The sequence below is a fragment of the Anolis sagrei genome, chromosome 6, assembly GCF_037176765.1.
Source record: "Anolis sagrei isolate rAnoSag1 chromosome 6, rAnoSag1.mat, whole genome shotgun sequence".
In the NCBI taxonomy this organism is placed as follows: domain Eukaryota; kingdom Metazoa; phylum Chordata; class Lepidosauria; order Squamata; family Dactyloidae; genus Anolis; species Anolis sagrei.
The window spans coordinates 75,499,789-75,518,344 of NC_090026.1; the positions used below are offsets into that span (position 1 = coordinate 75,499,789).

At 40.6% G+C, this 18,556-nt stretch overlaps 1 protein-coding gene across 1 annotated transcript; it reads left to right on the top strand.

The window, feature by feature from the left end:
• Window positions 1-1,322: 1,322 nt before the first annotated feature.
• SLC25A38 (solute carrier family 25 member 38) lies at window positions 1,323-17,742 on the top strand. Its single transcript, XM_060781751.2, has 7 exons — window positions 1,323-1,516; window positions 7,636-7,757; window positions 9,700-9,784; window positions 11,343-11,522; window positions 11,674-11,842; window positions 14,400-14,566; window positions 16,040-17,742. The coding sequence occupies exons 1-7, from the start codon at window positions 1,499-1,501 to the stop codon at window positions 16,160-16,162; spliced, it is 864 nt and encodes a 287-aa protein (XP_060637734.2). The 5' UTR covers window positions 1,323-1,498; the 3' UTR covers window positions 16,163-17,742.
• Window positions 17,743-18,556: the final 814 nt, after the last annotated feature.

The window sequence follows — 18,556 nt, forward strand, 5'->3', positions numbered from 1 at the left end:
GAAAACAGAACATAGGTACTAAACAGGAGCCCCCAGTGGTGCAGTGGGTTAAACCCTTGTGCCAGCAGGACGGAAGAATGAGAGGTCGTAGATTCGAATCTGGGGAGAGCGCAGATGAGCTTCCTCTGTCAGCTCCAGCTCCCTCTGTGGGGACATGAGAGAAGCCTCCCACAAGGATGGTAAAACATCAAAAACACCCAGGCATCCCATGGGCAATGTCCTTGCAGACGGCCAATTATCCACACCAGAAGCAACTTGCAGTTTCTCAAGATACTCCTGACATGCTCCATAGCAGTATTGATGCACCCCTTGCAAAACTATAACTCCCAGGACTCCATAGCAGTGTGCATGCACTGCTTGTGAAACTATAATTCCCAAGACTCCATAGCAGTGGGGATACACCCCTTGCCAAACTACTACTCCCAGGACTCAATAACAATGTGAATCCACGCCTTGCGAAACTACAACCCCCAGGACTCCATAGCAGTTTGAATGCACCCCTTGCCAAACTATAGCTCTCAGAACTGTACAGCAGTGTGGTTGCACTGTTTGAGAAACTACAACTCCCAGGACTCCATAGCATGCCAAATTACAACTCCTAGGACTCCATAGGAGTGTGGGTGCACCCCTTGTTAAACTCCCAGAACTCCATAGCAGTATGGATGCACCCCTTGCCAAACTATAACTCCCAGGACTCCATAGGAGTGTAGGTGCACCCCTTGCCAAACTACAAATCCAAGAACTCCATAGCAGTGTGGATGCACCCCTTGCGAAACTACAGATTCCAAGGCACCACAGTGATGTGGGATGCACCCTTTTGCCAAACTACAACTCCCAGGACTCCAAAGCAACGTGGATGCACCCTTTGCCAAACTACAACTCCCAGAACACCATTGCATTAAGCTATGAATAGGTTCTTAATTAGTTTCAATGGTTGCAACTGTTTATTTTCAATCCTGATCATATTTGATGCTATTGTAATGTTTGTATATATTTTAAATTGCCTTGGGTTGCTTTTTAGTGAGCCGCGTTGAGTCTCTCTCTTTTTTTAGAGAGAACAATAAGGATAGAAATAAAGAATAACAATGTAGATGCTCCCCTTTGACAAACTAAAACTTCCTGGATTCCAGAGTGGCCTCCAACTAACTTGCTTCATGGCAAGAAAGGGTTAAATAGGATTCCACGCCATGTGGTAACTGCTTCTCGCTGATTGGGCAGGAGGCGGGGGCGAGGCTCTGACGTCACGCTTGCGAAGGCCCGGATGGAAGCCGGCGCGATCCCAGGTGGGAAGAACCAGGAGCCGGAGAGGAAGGGCTTGGCGTTTCCGGTGGACGGGGCTTCCGTCTCATCTCCGCCAATCCGGAGAGGGCCGAGTCCTTCCAGCCTGATCGGGGGGCGTGGCTCAGCAGAGGAAAGGCCGCTTGTCTTGGAGGAGCCGCCGGGATTACTTTTCGGCGGAGGGATCCTTAACCGCGGGGAAAGCCTCCTATAGGAGCCGATGCCCCTGTCTTCTGAGGTATGTATGGACCGGAAGAGGCGGATAGAGGGAAGGCCCAGTGGATCAGGGCAAGATGTGTCCAGGAGGCCTTTCTCTTCTTTGGCATCTACAGCAGGCATGGCAAACTTGGGCCCTCCAGGTGTTTTGGACTTCAACTCCCACCATTCCTAACAGCCTCAGGCCCCGAAAGGGGCCTGAGGTTGTTAGGAATGGTGGGAGTTGAAGTCCAAAACACCTGGAGGGCCCAAGTTTGCCCATGCCTGATCTACACTAATACATCTGCCATGACTCAGTGCTATGGAATCCTGGGAGTTGTAGTTTTACATGTTCTTTGTTCTTTGCTGCCCAGGAGGGCTGGTGCCTCACCAAACTACAAATCCCATGATCCTATGGCAATAAAAGCCATGGCAATAAAAGCATTGTCAAACTGCATTCATTCTAAGGTGGGGGATGCTACCGAAACGGCCGGCAAATTTAACACATCCAGGCCATTTCCCCAGCATTGAGGTTATCCGGAGTTTTGGAGTCGGGTGCCATCTCTACGCAGATTCCATACTCATTTCCACCGAATTCCAAGGAAGCCTTCCACACCTTGAACCAGTGTCTGACAGCTGTGATGGACTGGATGAGGGCTAACAGGTTGAAGTTTAATCCAGACAAGACAGAGGTCCTCCTGGCCAGTCGTGATTGGGGTATTGGATGGGAACCTGTCCTCAACGAGATTACATTCCCCTTGAAGGCGCAGGTTCGTAGCTTGTGGGTCCTCTTAAATTCAACGCTGTCGCTTGATGCTCAGGTGTTGACAGTGGTCGGGAGGGCCTTTGCACAACACAAATTTGTGCACCAGCTGCGACCATACCTCGTGAAGTATGACTTGGCCAGGGTGGTCCAAACCTTGGTTACATCCAGACTGGACTATTGCAATGCATCTCCGTCTACGAACCCACGCGTTCACTGCACTCATCTGGAGAGGCCCTGCTCGTGATCCCGCCAGCGTCGCAAGCACGTTTGGTGGGGACACGAGACAGGGCCTTTTCCGTGGTGGCCCCCCGTCTCTGGAACACTCTCCCCAAGGATCTTAGACAGGCCCCTACATTGGCAGTCTTCAGAAAGAATTTGAAGACCTGGCTGTTCCGATGTGCCTTTCCCGATTAGGAAATCTCCAATACCAAGTCCCAGATGCACTTTATTAGAATTAAGACCACTGCACATTGCACTGCCCTATAATCCTTACATATCACCTGCCACATCAGCACTTTTTAATCTTGTACCCCTCACTCTGGCTCGGCCCAGTTTTTATCTTGTTTGATGTAATGTTTATTGCTTGTGGTTCTTGTTGCTTAATGATGCTTTAATTGTTTTTAATTTGCTTTAAGTGTATTGTTGTGTATTGAGGCCTTGGCCTTTGTAAGCCGCATCGAGTCCTTCAGGAGATGCTAGCGGGGTACAAATAAAGTTTAATAATAATAATAATAATAATAATAATAAATGCGCTCTATGTGGGGCTGCCCTTGAAGACGACCTGAAAGTTTCAACTGGTACAACGGGCAGCAGCCAGGCTCCTTACCGGAGCAAAGTATAGGGAGCATACAAGACCCCTATTAAAACAGCTTCATTGGCTGCCGATAAGTTGCCGAGCCAAATTCAAGGTGCAGGTCATGACCTATAAAGCCCTAAACAGTTTGGGCCCCGCCTATCTCATGATTGCTTGTGTGTTACTGTTGATTGTTTATTTTTTGTTTATGTGATTTATATTAATTGTATTGTATTGATTGTTTTGTTATTGCTTTTCTTTATTGATGGGCTTGGCCTCATGTAAGCTGCACCGAGTCCCTTGGGGAGATGGTAGCAGGGTATAAATAAAGATTATTATTATTATTATTATTATTATTATTATCATCTCCTTCTATGAACCGGCACAAACTCTAAGATCTTCCGAGAAGGTTCTCCTTTTAGTAGTAGTCTCCTACTACTGTCATAGGTATGGTTGGTGGGGATGAGAGCGAGGGCCTTCTCAGTGGTGGCCCCCCATGCCTCTGCCATATGCCCCCCTCCCAGGGAAATGAGACAGACCCCATCTCTCCCCTCCTTTCGTAAGAGCTCAAAGACTTGGTGGTTTCAACAAGACTTTGAGAATGACTAGTTCTAGCTCAGCCTTAGACATTGTTGAATATGGCCTACCAATTACCCAGGTCACTTTCTCTAATAGGCCCCGGAAATGAACAGCCACAGACCCGTACCTATTATTGCTGAACAGCTCCTATAGCCAGAAAGTTCTTCAGCTGGAATCGCCTTTCCTGCAATTTTAACTCATTGCTCCAAATCCTAGTTTCCAGGGCAGCAGAAAACAAGCCTGCTCCTGCTTCCTTATGACAAACTCTCACTTATTTATACATGGTTATCATGTCTCCTCTCAACTTTATCTTCTGCAGAATAAACATATTCAGTTCTTTAAGATGCTCCTCATAGGGATCCATGGTCTCTAGACCTTTTATCCTTTTAGTTGCCCTCCTCTGGACACCTTCCAGCTTGTCAATATCTCTTTTGATCAGTGGTACCCAGAACTGGACACAGTATTCATTTTCATATAGTGTGTCAAAATGCTCCAGATTACATGGTTTTGAATGTTGTGATGCTTAAAAACCATTCCAAAAAGCAGACATAAATGCAAATCCTGGTATGAAATGTATTCATTAATACATATTGTTTCAAGAAAATGTGTTTTAAAATAGATTTTTTAAAAAAAGATCAGAGGCAATCATTATTGTATATATGTATTATATACAAAAATATGATAATCTGAATAAACACATCATTTCTGTAATTAAAAAAACCCCCAAAACTATTTTTTATACCTGAGAGAACAATTCTTTAGGCATCTCTAGATCCTCCAGTGCCGATTTCTGCTGAGCGTCTGGTGGAAGGTGACTATAGAATTGCTTTGGAGGACCTACAAATATCTAGAGAAGTGTTCTCCCTCGGAATCTATAGGTCGTCTGGCACCACCTCTGACTGGAGTGGAGTACCTAAAGATTTTTAGACAGTACATATTGCTCAAATTTATGAATATGAAACTAGATCCAGAAATGTCAAACCCACAAATTTGGAGGGCTGACTATGTATCTCAGGACTGATTGCTGAATATGATATTGACTACTGCTTGTGTGTTCAATCTGCTTGTATACATTTGTGAGGATTTTTGTCCCCGTGTTCCTTTCTGATTTGATACAGCAATCTTTCCTACGTAAATACTCTGAAGGCATGAAGCCCTTTTCAGATCTTGCAAAGCTAAGCATGATCAGATCTGGTTAGTATTTGGGTGGGAGACCAGGAACAAATCCCAGGTGCTGTGGGCTATAGTTCAGTGGAAAGAAATAAGAATTGAGTATACCTTGCTAACGTCAATGCTATAAAATAAAAAGATTATTCCAGGTCACACACATGATTCTTATTAATCCAGAGCACAGATCAAGGGCATAATTCCTTGGTTGGAGTGGTAAATTGATGAAAGTAGGCTTCCAATTCAACTTCCAAGCAACTTTTTTTTTACCATAGTAGCAACAGAAAACCCTTTGTCTCCTTGCTCAGGCTGGTGAAATCCAGAATGCCTCGGGATTGGGGACGTGCAATTGTATGCGAAAGGATTTGTTCTGGCTTTGGAAACAAATTCCTGGGTTGTGCATGTGCTCAGAACAGCCTAATTCTGGTTTTTGAGTCACTATTTCATACCTGGTTTTTGGTAGTAAATAATACTATAATTAAATAAACCTCCATTATAACTAATATTGCTATCAAATGCATGCTTTCTTAGTGTGCTTCTGGATGAGGATTTTATTATGCAGTTGCCTGCCACGTTCATAGATTTTTTTCTATTTTTTTCAATCTGCAACTCTTCTCATTTTTCCTGCTTCTTCTTCAGTCCTTTCATTAGCCAGAGACATTACACATTAAGGAAGAAAAGATGACTAGCCTCACAGGTTGAAATACGTCCCATTAAATGCCCTAAAAGCATCTGATCTAATCCTATCTCATTTTGGTTACTAAGCAGGGTCATCCCCAGTTAGTATTTGGATGGGAGACTACCAAGGAATATCAAGTGCTGTATTTCTGTGGAGGGAACTGGCAAAGCCATATCTGAGAATTCCTTGCCTCAGAAATCCTATGAAACGTATGGGATTGTCATAAGCTGACAATCAATTTAAACACACATTTTGATGAGGCTTTTTTTTCTTGTTACAGTGTTTGAATTTGCAAACACAATTGAAGAAATCACTGAGATTATCTTTGCAGTGGCAAAAGTAGTTAAAGTAGTTAAGTAGGGACATCACACTGGCAACAAAGATCCGCATAGTCAAAGCCATGGTATTCCTTGTAGTAACCTACGGATGTGAGAGCTGGACCTTAGGGAAGGCTGAGCGAAGGAAGATCGATGCTTTTGAACTGTGGTGTTGGAGGAAAGTGCTGAGAGTGCCTTGGACTGCGAGAAGATCCAACCAGTCCATCCTCCAGGAAATAAAGCCCGACTGCTCATTGGAGGGAAGGATACTAGAGACAAAGTTGAAGTACTTTGGCCACATCATGAGGAGACAGCAAAGCCTAGAGAAGACAATTATGCTGGGGAAAGTGGAAGGCAAAAGGAAGAGGGGCCGACCAAGGGCAAGATGGATGGATGGCATCCTTGAAGTGACTGGACTGACCTTGAAGGAGCTGGGGGTGGTGACGGCCGACAGGGAGCTCTGGCGTGGGCTAATCCATGAGGTCACGAAGAGTCGGAGATGACTGAACGAATGAACAACAACAACAAAGTAGTTAACTAGATAGAGATTTGAGATCTTGTGATATTCAACTATTGCTTTGGTACTGACTACTAACATTAAATGAATCTAATTCATTGAGGTTTTCAGTTGCACTTACCTAGGACTAAATCTTATTCAATACAGTGGTGATGTTGACTAAGGGCCCTTGCAGACAGGCCCTATATCCCAGGATCTGGTCCCAGGTTTTCTGCTTTAAACAGGATTATATGAGTCCACATTGCTACATAATTTGGGATAAACAGAAAACCTGGAATCAGATCCTGGGATATAGGGCCTGTTTGGTTGGGCCCAAAGTATATATCTAGACGATTTCACTGGTTATGTATTGAAAATAAGGTAATTAATGTAGTCCTGAAGGCACACTATGTGCCTTAAACAAGCACCGTATTTCATGAAGAAATGGGAGTCGTGTTTCTTTAACTTGTATACAAGTTGTCAAAAGATGTAGTGTAAATTAATACATTTTGCAAAAAGCTGAAATGAGCCTTAATTATCAGAAATCTTCTCACTGTTTAAATATGTGTTCTGATGAGACATAGAAGTTTCTTGCTAATTACTTTTGTTTTTAGTTATTTATTAAAGCACTAACCCCCCCCCCCGCCATGCGTTGCTGTGGCCCACATGGGGGTTCTGTGTGGGAGATTTGGCCCAATTATATCATTGGTGAGGTTCAGAATGCTCTGTGATTGTAGGTGAACTATAAATCCCAGCAACTACAACTCCCAAATGTCAAGATTCTATTTTCCCCAAACTCCACCAGTGTTCACATTTGGGCAAATTGAGTATTCGTGTAGAGTTTGGTCCAGATCCATCACTGTTTGAGTCCATAGTGCTGCCTGGATGTAGGTGAACTACAACTGCAAAATCAAAGGACACTGCCCACCAAACTCTTCCAGTATTTTCTGTTGGTCATTGGAGAACTGTGTGCCAAGTTTGGTTCAATTCCATCGTTGGTGAAGTTCAGAATGGTCTTTGATTGTAGGTGAACTATAAATCCCAGCAACTACAACTCCCAAATTTCAAAACCATTTTTTTTTGAGTGAAGGACATACATCGGGTTGTTAGGTGTCTTGCGTTCAAATTTGGTGTCGATTCGTCCAGTGGTTTTTGAGTTCTGTTAATCCCATAAACGAACATTACATTTTTATTTATATAGATTTTCCAAACTGTCCACTTGTGAAAGATAAGATATCTGGGTTGGCTATATGAGCAGAATGATATATTACTCTTCTATGCTCATGGATGCCATTTGAAGCCTATTCTTCTTTTTCTCCTCCTTCTTGTGATCTTTTCCTAATCATTCCTGTATTTGTTTTTAAGATGGACCCGGTGCTGAAAGCCTTTGTTTGTGGTTCCATCAGTGGGACGTGCTCTACCCTGCTGTTCCAGCCTCTAGACCTGCTTAAAACTAGATTACAGACCCTTCAACCTGCTGTCAATGGGTAAGTAGCTGCCATTTCCTTTAATGAATTGTATATTCTTGGTCTAGAGGCGACATTTGGATTGGAGACCAAGTGGAGGTGGAAGAGAGTGTAATATTGACCTTTCTATACTAAGGTAAAGACATATATTACAAGATCATGGTAATGAATGAATATATATATGCGCCAATCTCAATATTTAAACTAATGCAATTCACTGAGAGTGAGTAGCTAATAGAATTAATGTGTTGTTGAAGGCTTTCATGGCTGGAATCACATGGCTGTATGACAATGTTCCAGTAGCATTATCTCCTGACCTTTCGCCTGCATCTGTGGCTGGCATCTAGATGCTACATAAGGGCCACCAAACACAGTGCTCAGACATGTATCAAAGAACATGAAAGACATTGCAGACTAATTCAACCAGAGAAGTCAGCTATAGCAGAGCACTTGATAAACCAATCTGGCCACGGCATATTGTTTGAAAACAAAGAAATGTTGGACCACGCTGACAACCATCATGTCAGACTACAGAGAAAAGCCATTGAAATCCACAAGCATATGAACAATTTCAACAGAAAGGAGGAAATTATGAAAATGAACAAAATCTAGTTACCAGTATTAAGAAACACCAGAATCATGGCAGTAAATAAAGAATACCATTCATAACAGGGGAACTTTAGACAGCAAACAATCAATTTGTCAGTTAACACCTCCTAAACAGAAGATGCCTTCAGGCAACAACAGCCAGGGTACCTCTATGCCAGTGGTTCTTAACCTGTGGGTCCCCAGATGTTATGGCCTACAACTCCCAGAAATCTCAGCCAGTTTACCTATCAGTTACGATTTTGGGAGTTGAAGGCCAAAACATCTGGGGACTCACAAGTTGAAAACCCCTGCTCTATGCAGATGGCTATCTGCAATATTCACACTTGCTTTTTATAGTTCTCCCACCCTGTACATTCACAAATATATACACTCCACTTGCCTCACCCTCAACAGACCTCTGAGGATGCTTGCCACAGGTCCAGGCAAAACATCAGGAGAGAATGCTACTGGAAAATGGCCATACAGTCCAAAAAACTCACAGCAACCCAGTTGTCAGGATTATACAAAATATGCAGGAGATTGTAATAGATTATCCATGTATCTTCTGGCTCTCATTGAGGTTCTACAGTAATTGTATGTAAATGTATATTTTTGTAAGTTTGCAATGTTTGGAATATTTACTTGGAGAAGTGGTGAGTAATAGAAGTATATAAACTTTATCCCCGCTGTGAAAAAAGCAGAAAGGGAGAAGTTTGTCCCTCTCTTAGTGCTAGAATTTAGAATCCTCCATTGAAGCTGAATCATAGAAGATTCAGGATGAATTAAAGGAAATACATTTCTAAACAGCACATATTTCCAATATATAATCCACTGCCAAAAAATGTAGTGTTGCCTGACAATTTGTTTGGTTCTAGAAAGGGGGCTAAGGACATAAGGCTGTCTCTGATTACTAGTTGGGATGACTATGGCCCCTTCTACACTGCCTTATAAAATCCAGATTATCTGCTTTGAACTGGATTATATAGCAGTGTAGAAGGACTCTATGTCTTGCCTCTGGTGATAGAGGCCATATGTCTCTATATCTCAACTGCTGAGGAACAGGGAACCGATTGGCCTCTCTGTATACAGTCTATACATCTTTGGTCTGATCCAGAATGATTCTGCTTCTGTTCACAGTGTAATTGCTGGAAGAAGAATCCAGATCATAATTTGAGTCCACTGAGAACCAAGATATGCAGTGACACAGAAGTGATTCTTAAGACTGTGAATATAACAGGTGTCAGAATAGTAGATTTATGAACTTGTCTCTAAAGGGATTTTATTCAAAGATGGAACTAGAATGGCACTAGAATGAATTTCCTGTTTTTGGGTGGATTGAGTTGCCTATCGATTTTGAATCTGTTTTTTATTTCAGGTCAGGTCGTGTTGGGTTGGTAACTCTGCTCTTTAAGGTTGTTCGCACCGAAAGTATACTGGGTTTGTGGAAAGGCGTTTCTCCTGTAAGTTGCTTCAATCACAATGATTCTTTTATGTTGGACTTGCTAGAGGTAGAGAAGATCAGGATATAAAAGTTTTAAATAACTAAATAAATACTAAATATTGAAACAATGACATTTTAAAATATTGGTTATAAGGATTCCTTATTGATTTTTGCTTCCTGGCATGGGGTGATTATTATATTTCATACACTTTTTTGTGTTCCTCATACAATAGTTAAGTGCTAGCTTTTCTCCCTGACTCCTACCCTGTGACCCTGTAGGAAAGTGCAAATATAATTTTATAAGCTTAAATACATAGCAAAACCATTGTGGACCTGTCCTCGAGACATACCGTATATCCTCAAGCATAAACTGAGTTTTTCAACCCTTTTTTTTAGGCTGGAAAAGCTCCCCCCCCCCCCCCCCGGCTTATACTTGAGTGAAAGTTATTTATCATTTTACTCTGTAATTATTATTATTATTATTATTATTATTATTATTACATTTACTATTTTACTCTATTTATTATTATTATTATTATTATTATTATTACATTTACATTATTTTACTCTATTATTATTATTTTATTATATTTATTGTTTTATTCTATTATTACATTTATTATTCTACTCTAGTCAATATTATTTTATTACATTTATTATTTTACTCTATTATTATTACTATTATTATGTTTCCAATATTTTACACTATTATTTTTTATTACATTTATTATTTTACTCTATTATTATTGGAAAGATACGTACATTTACATTGAAGAAGGTTAGAATAACGGTTTAATCAGAGTTGGACAGTCTTATCTTAAATTACAGTTTTATGTAAATACTAGCCACCCCCTGCCATGCATTGCTGTGGCCCAGTCTGTGTATGTTTGTGTGTGTGTATATATGTGTGTGTATATATTTGCGTATATGTGTATATGTGTGTGTTTGTGTATATATGGTTTTGAGCATGCGTTGTAATGTATTTTTTTGTTTTTGTTTTGGGGCTTTTAAAGTATCTTCTGCTGTGTTTTTCAGTGTTTTTATGAGTGATGGTCACTTATTGGCCTGATAGATGTATTGTGTCCAAATTTGGTGTCAATTCGCCCAGTGGTTTTTGAGTTATGTTAATCCCACAAACGAACATTACATTTTTATTTATATAGATTAAAAAACATGTAACCTACTGATGCCTCAATTAATGTAATTTTATTGGTATCTATTTTTATTTTGAAATTTACTAGTAGCTGCTGCATTTCCCACCCTTGGCTTATACTCAAGTCAATACGTTTTCCCAGTTTTTTGTGGTAAAATTAGGTGCCTTGGCTTATATTTGGATCAGCTTATACTAGAGTATATATGGTATGTAAAAAAGGCTATATTTGAAAATAGGTGATGTTTTATACCTACAGCAACTGCTCCAGTAGCCCTGGATACCTTCCATTATCCCTGACTATTGGAAGTACTGGGCAGCATTTATGGGAATTGTAATCCAAAATTACATCAAATTGCCAATCTTGTAGTTTCTTCTGTTGTCTCCATTGTTCATATTTCTTCTTTTGCTTGTCGTCTTTTCACAGTCCTTTGCAAGATGTATTCCTGGTGTGGGGATTTACTTCAGTACTTTATATATGATAAAACAGCATTTTCTGCTGGATCGCTCCCCTACGGCACTGGAGTCTGTTTTTCTGGGTGGAACCTCGCGCACAGTCGCTGTTGTTTGTATGTTGCCTATCACCGTGGTGAAAACACGGTACGAGGTGAGCCTCTGTTGCCTTTTTAAAATCCCAGATTTTTAATAATACTATGCTTTGAATGCATGCTTAAAGATTACTTTTTTCTGATCTTTTACAAATTATGTCTTAAGTGTATACTATAGCTGTGCAATTTTACATATGTGCTTTGTTCCAGAGCGGACGGTATGGTTATGAAAGTGTACAAGGTGCCCTCCGAAATATCTATCGATCGGAAGGCATTCAGGGCTTGTTTAGTGGCCTGGCAGCAACACTCCTCCGTGATGCACCTTTCTCTGGCATCTATCTGATGTTCTACGTACAGACCAAAAAGATAGCTCCGTATGGTAAGGGCGGTTGCAGTGTTGTCTTCTCAATTGCAGAGTCTGGCTTCAATGAGAAATGTGATGTATTTCAGAGTCTATCATACTGGACTGTGGACCATACTGGATAGGGCTGGTAGGACTTGGAGCTGTATATTCCCCACCCAGAGTTCAAATGAAATACTGAAAGTTTTTTTAAAGGATTAAAATTAGGCCTATGCTTAAAGGGAAATGTAATTTTTTTACAAGTATTTATTTTTATGGTTATTTACATTTTACATGTTACAGAAAACAGTTGAATTTTCCAATGCATTCTATCAAGTATAGTCTAGATTAGAGCTTCTTAAACTTTTCCCAATCATGACCCATCCACTGCTTTTGTGACCCCTTTTCTGCAGAGTCCACTGTAAACCCTGCATGTTGTTGCTAACAGATTTGTGTAAATAGGTGGCGTTAAGAAGCTTTTCATTGTTGCCAAGTTTTGTGGCCTCAACATTAAGCGAAGGGGACTCTATTGGGGGCCAGGACTCACATTTTATGAAACAATGTTTTAGATTATATACTTAATCTATATCCATAATAAAAGTGAAAATTTGTATGTATGTGTGTGGCTAGGGTGCCCACTTCCACAGACAAGCTCCCACTCCCACAAACAGCTTTAATCCACAGTGCTGAGGGACCAAAAGTCCTCCCTCCAGTGACATTTCAGGTTATAGTGAGCACCATGAATATGTAGCCCAACCCCTGCCAATTTCCTCCTCAAACACCATACTGCCCACCACCCAAGGAATGCTTTCATTCAGGGACAAATTCATCCTAGATTTTACATGTTTCCTCCACCACAGACATCCCAGTGTTCCTTCCTCTCTCCATTGGTGTGGAATTTGCATGATCCCACCCACTGCCTCTCCCTTAATACTTATTCTTTTCAACTCTGTCTGCACAACAAACTAATCAGCAACCAAACATACTGGAGGAGTTTGGGGGATTGACTCCACATGATGTAAGTTGTAGTTCACCTGCATCAAGTCAGAACACTGTGAACTCCACTGACAATGGACTTGGACCACATTTGGCACACAGAACTCCCATCCTCACCAAATGTACTTGTGATGGTGGTGGAGCTGAGAAAAGAATCTCAGGGCTTGGTAGAAGAACATATCCTAATGGCCAGGCCAATTCATACAGGGAGATGTGGTTTGCTAGACAGTCTGGACCTAAATCAAATAGGGCTTCAAAACTTTTAATTGTGCCTGGGGAAAAAATGACAGCCAGTGAAGCTATTTTAATAGGCTTGTAAAGTACACAACCTGTTTAACAGGGTTTTAATATAGTCTCTGTAATCTGCCCCAGTTATCAATCTGGCTGCAGCTCTTTGTGCCAGCTGAAATTTCTGAATACTCTTCAAATGTAGCCCCAAGTACAATGTGACACAATAATCCAAATGCGATGTCATTAAGACATGTATCACTGTGGCCAATATCTCAAGGAATGGGTGCAAGTGGAGCACAAACTTAAAATATGCAAAGCCATTTTGACATTGCAGGAATGACTAGCACATGAGAGAAGGAGAGACAGGTTGATTTTCAGTATTTGTAAGGCAAGAATTTCAATTAGAGAAAATTTGCTAAGGTCACTGGTGTAGATTATTTCAGACCTTTGTGACATCCATGGCTTTATAAGTTCCCTGTGTCTGTAATAGAGATTTATATGCATGATGGAAAATAGTATTGTGAACAGCTGTTTTCAAAACACAGATTCTTGGGTTAGGTAGTTTTTCCTGTTTCTCTTCATGCCATTTATTTGTGTTCTTGTCATTTTGGAAACTTTTAGCTCTTGTCTTAGGCATCCTTACTTGTGTGTAAGCTTTAATCAGTGCACGTGGACATATGATTGCAACTTTATTCTGCAGGAGAAAAAAAAACTCCCATCTTCAAAGTATATGAATTCACCAGTTGAGTAATTTATTTAGTTTGTTATCTTGTTAGATTATCGTTGGAATACTAAAAGGTCCAAGGGAGTCCAGCACAATGCATTCCCTGAGTCAGCACTGAGATAATGGCATAGTAAAGTTGGATGTCATTGGAGCTGGCTTAATAGGCACATCTTATCTTTTTATATGTGTGTATGTGATGTAATAATGTCATAATACTCACTAGCTATTAGAAGTTAATTGAAAGGTATGTGCCAGTGTGGAACATTATGTAATATGGAAGCTATGCTGAAACTAGAAAAGCATTAGAATAGAGATAGATGTCAAAAGGTCAGAAGGAGGCCCATTTAGCTTGAAGGAAGATATAAATCTTTGAAAAACTGGGGGTAGAATGCTGCTCTGATGTCCTTTCTTACTTGAAAACATGGCTATGAGGTTAGACTTAACCATGGGAATAATTAAGAAATGTGGTATATGCAAACAGGTATGCAATCTTATTAAATGTACATCAAGGGAATGTTTTCATTTGAATTTTTCAGTTGAGTTTTATATATAAGTCACTGAAATGTCATGGTTCTCCTTTTCTCCTAGCAAAAGCTAATTTTGAAATGCTGGCTCTTATTTTTCTGTTTGCTCACTCATTTCCAGACCAACTTGATCCATCCCTTGTGCCTCTCGTGAACTTTGGCTGTGGAAGCATTGCTGGGATTCTGGCATCACTAGCTACTCAACCTGCTGACGTTATAAAGACCCATGTGCAACTGTCATCTGAAAAACACCTTCGAACAGGCCAAGCAATGGCCTTAATCTTCAGGGTAAGACTGGATTGGTTAGTTGGTTATGAGATGGGTTAGGTGGGAATCATTTTCTGTAGAACAAGTGGGAAACCTCTCTCCAGATGTTGCTCTCAGTATTTCTCATTATTGCCTCTGTGAATGGGAATTGCACCCCAACAACTTCTAGCCTTCTGCTGTGTGAAAAACTCAGAAGTAAGATATAGTTTGGTTAGAATTTACAGGAATCAGGAAGTAAAACTTCAGTGCTGTCTTTTGTTCTTTCCAATAGTTTCATCCACTGCTTGTAGGCATTTGAGAATGATTGTTGTACTAAATCATTCTGTTTCAGCACTACCTACACCAGTGTAGAAAAAATACGCAGTACTCCTGGTAATGTCAGACTAAATACAGGAAGATACTATGTTCTTTTTGTATAAAGTGCTTTGGCTGTTATAGCAGGCAGTTGCCAGAACACAATTCAATGACCAATAGAATTGCATGAGGCAGCAAAATTATAATACTTGTGTGTACAAACCTGTAGTTGTCATACATTTCTGAACAACTTGGTGTTGGGAGAGTGGCCTTATTAACAAAATACCCTCCTCATGAATGTATAGCAGAGTAACTTATTAGCAGCAGCGTGACCCGGCACCAGTAGCCCAAAATGACAAAAAGAACAAAAACACACAGCCCAATGTTATCTCTTCCATAGGAGGCTTTTCTTTGTAGTAAAATAATATAGGGTTGCTGTAAGTTTTTTGGGCTGTATGGCCACGTTCCAGAATCATTCTCTCCTGATGTTTATCCTGCTTCTATGGCAGGCATCTTCAGAGGTTGTGAGACCTCACAACCTCTGAGGATGGCTGCCATAGATGCAGGATAAATGTCAGGAGAGAATGCTTCTGGAACATGAACATATAGCCCGCAAAACTTAAAGCAACCCAGTTATTCCAGCCATAAAAGCCTTTGACAATACATAAAATAACATAGTTGCACTATTTACAATAACAAGGTTTCCACAACACAACCTTCACATTGGAGCTTCACACATGAGGCTTCGCTCACACAGAGGTTTACCTCACGCTCCTCAGGACAACACTAGCTTTGGCCCGCTAACACTTTCAGTGCTTGACTCACAGTTTTGTAATCAAAAATACCTAGTTAATTTTTAATATTTCTGACACTTGGATCACATTGAAACAGATCTCTGTCCTTTGGATTCAAAAAGAGAATATAATGCTTGCAAAACTTATGTAGATTTAAAATAATTCCTTTCCTTTTCCTGATAGGTTAGACCTTAAGGTTAGGATGGAAGATAAGGATAATCTCATAAGAGGAAAAATATGTAACAATAAGCTTTGGAATGGCTTGATGTTCTTACATCAAGGGTGTTTTGAGGGGACCATCCAAAGAACTAATTTTGAGTTGAGATCAATGGCCTTGATGTGCTATAGAATTATTGAAGAATTTGAGTTATTGAAGAATTTGAAAGCTTGCTTCTTTTCCCAACAGGACTATGGATTGACTGGTTTTTTCCGTGGTGCCGTCCCAAGGGCCTTGCGGCGCACACTGATGGCAGCAATGGCATGGACTGTATATGAACAGATGATGTCTAAAATGGGGTTGAAATCCTGAATGGGCGACTTGGACTGGAGGAGTTTGTTTGAAGAAGACTGTTTGCTCTTCTGGTCACTATGATTTCCTGGCATTCACTACCTGGGAGCTGACTTATTCTCATAGATATGCAAACACTATAGATTCCTGAGATGAAGAACCAGGGACTTCAGGTGTGTCAAGATGGGAGAATGATTCCAGGAAAACTTTATCTTAACTGACTTGGAAAAGCACACAACCTGTTGTGTGCAGGTCTAAATGAAGGCTCAACTCCTTCAGAGAAATGTATTTGGGAAGTCCTCCTCATCCAATTGTTCCGAGCAGCTTTTACAAAGAATCCAAAAACTATAGCCAGTTGAGACTTGATTCTAGCAAAGACATTACTTTCCTTGTGGCTTTCGTCTTCATAACTGTATCTGTCTGGCTATATCTTCAATATGTATTTATTCTACATCCACAAAAAGGATATATAGGAGAGCCTTGCCAAGGATTACTGAAATGTCACTTTGTGCACTGATTGGTTACTGCAGTGGTTTGTACACTGAGCTTTAAGAGTGAGTTAACCTTGTGCCTGACAGCAACACTATGGGAAATGATCACATTCCTTACAGCCAGACTGGGGATTGTGTGGCTCTGTAGATATTGGTGGACTGCATCTCCCATGATTCCTCATCATTTATTGTCCTGACTAGAGAGCTGCATGCTCCCTGTTCCTGTCTTATGGGAAACTATTAGTATGCTAAACACTTTGATATATAGGCACTTGATCTACATAAATGCTCTTTTTAAAGCACTTCTAAAGGTTTTTTGTCCTTTCATTTGTGCTTGAAATATACCTCTTTTTAACCATTTAAGCTGGCACAGATTCTTCTCAAGCTAAGGTATTATCTGTCTAAACCAGAAGAGCAGATGTTATTGGACATCTTTGACCATCAGCCCTGGTCAGCATCACCAATGGTCCTGACCCTTGAAGTTCTACTCCAATGTTTGGAAAGCCTTTCAAATGTCTCATTTCATGGACTATAAAAATGTTGCTGTCAGGCTGCTCATTAGCTGAGCATTGCTTCTTACTGTGCGTTCTTTACTCCAAGGATCAACCTTGGAGATTATGTTGTAGTATTATCGTTGTCTTAGGACAACCTGCAGATGTTCCCATCCTTCTCAGCCAAGCAAACCCATGGGCAAAGTGATGTGTGTGACAGCCTAGCATGTTTGAGGAAGGTTGTTTGAATATGAATGAGGACTATTAACACCTTTTCTGACTGTAAGTCCCAGCTAGCATTCAGTAGTTAACGAATAATGGACTTCACAGTGGAACAGCAGCTGGAGCACCACTCATTGAGCAAGGTTGTTGTAGAAGAATAGCTCGGAGTGGGCAAGAAATATAAAACAGAGGAAGAAAATCATTTGAAGTAATGACATGATTATAATTGTGTAGCAGGGCTTCCATGTTAGTGAGAAGCTTCCTTAATTTTCCCAAAGATGTGAGACTTGATGCCTAATTAGAGAACTTGAATATTTGAACCATGACTCCATTGGATTTCTGAGTGTCTTCAACCATCTCTTTTGTTATTAAAGCAACGGATATTTTTGAAAAAAAATGCTTCATTTTATATCAAAGTTTCTTTCCCTCCTCGTTTTCTTCCTTCTCATTTTGGTTGGTGGTTCTGTAACTTGAAAACAAAATCTGATGTTCATTGTTAGGAGGCTCAAACATCAAAACACATGTTTTTTAAATGGCTTTAAACAAATGGTTACAAAAGGTACAGAGTGAGGCAGCATAACTTCCTTTTTAAAAATGCGTGCCATTCAGTCAGTTGAAGACGTAGCGGAGCGTTAGTGGTCTCGTTCGAGAGGCGGGAGTATAAAGTTTTGTCCTGACACAGTTCAGTCGTCATCATGCGTTGGAGCAGTGAGGAGCGTGCTTTTGCCGTTGAGGCCTATTTTTCAAGCAGATTTGGAGTGGCCGGCCTGCTCTCCAGCTTTGGCCCCTTGTGATTTTTTCTATGGGGTTTTTGGAAATCCCGTGTTTATGTGAACCGTCTAAGGACCCTACAAAATTTGAAGACCAACATCCAGGAAGAAATTGCCAACATAATGCCTGCTATGCTGGCAAGAGTCATGACAAACGCCAGAAATCGGTTTACTCAGTGTATGGAGAATGGGGGGACATCACCTACCTAATTTGATCTTCAAAACTATGTAAAACAAAACTTTAGGTATGCGCCTACATTATAAAAAAAATTAAAAATTTCTGATTCATACAATGGGTTTTATTAAGTTTTGTAAAAAGGAAGTTATGCTGCCTCACCCTGTATATCATTAGTTAGGATTGACATTTTGTTTAAACTTCTTTTAAAAAGCCAGTCCAAGGCCTTCATAAATGCACTTACATAAATTAAAACTTTACACTTC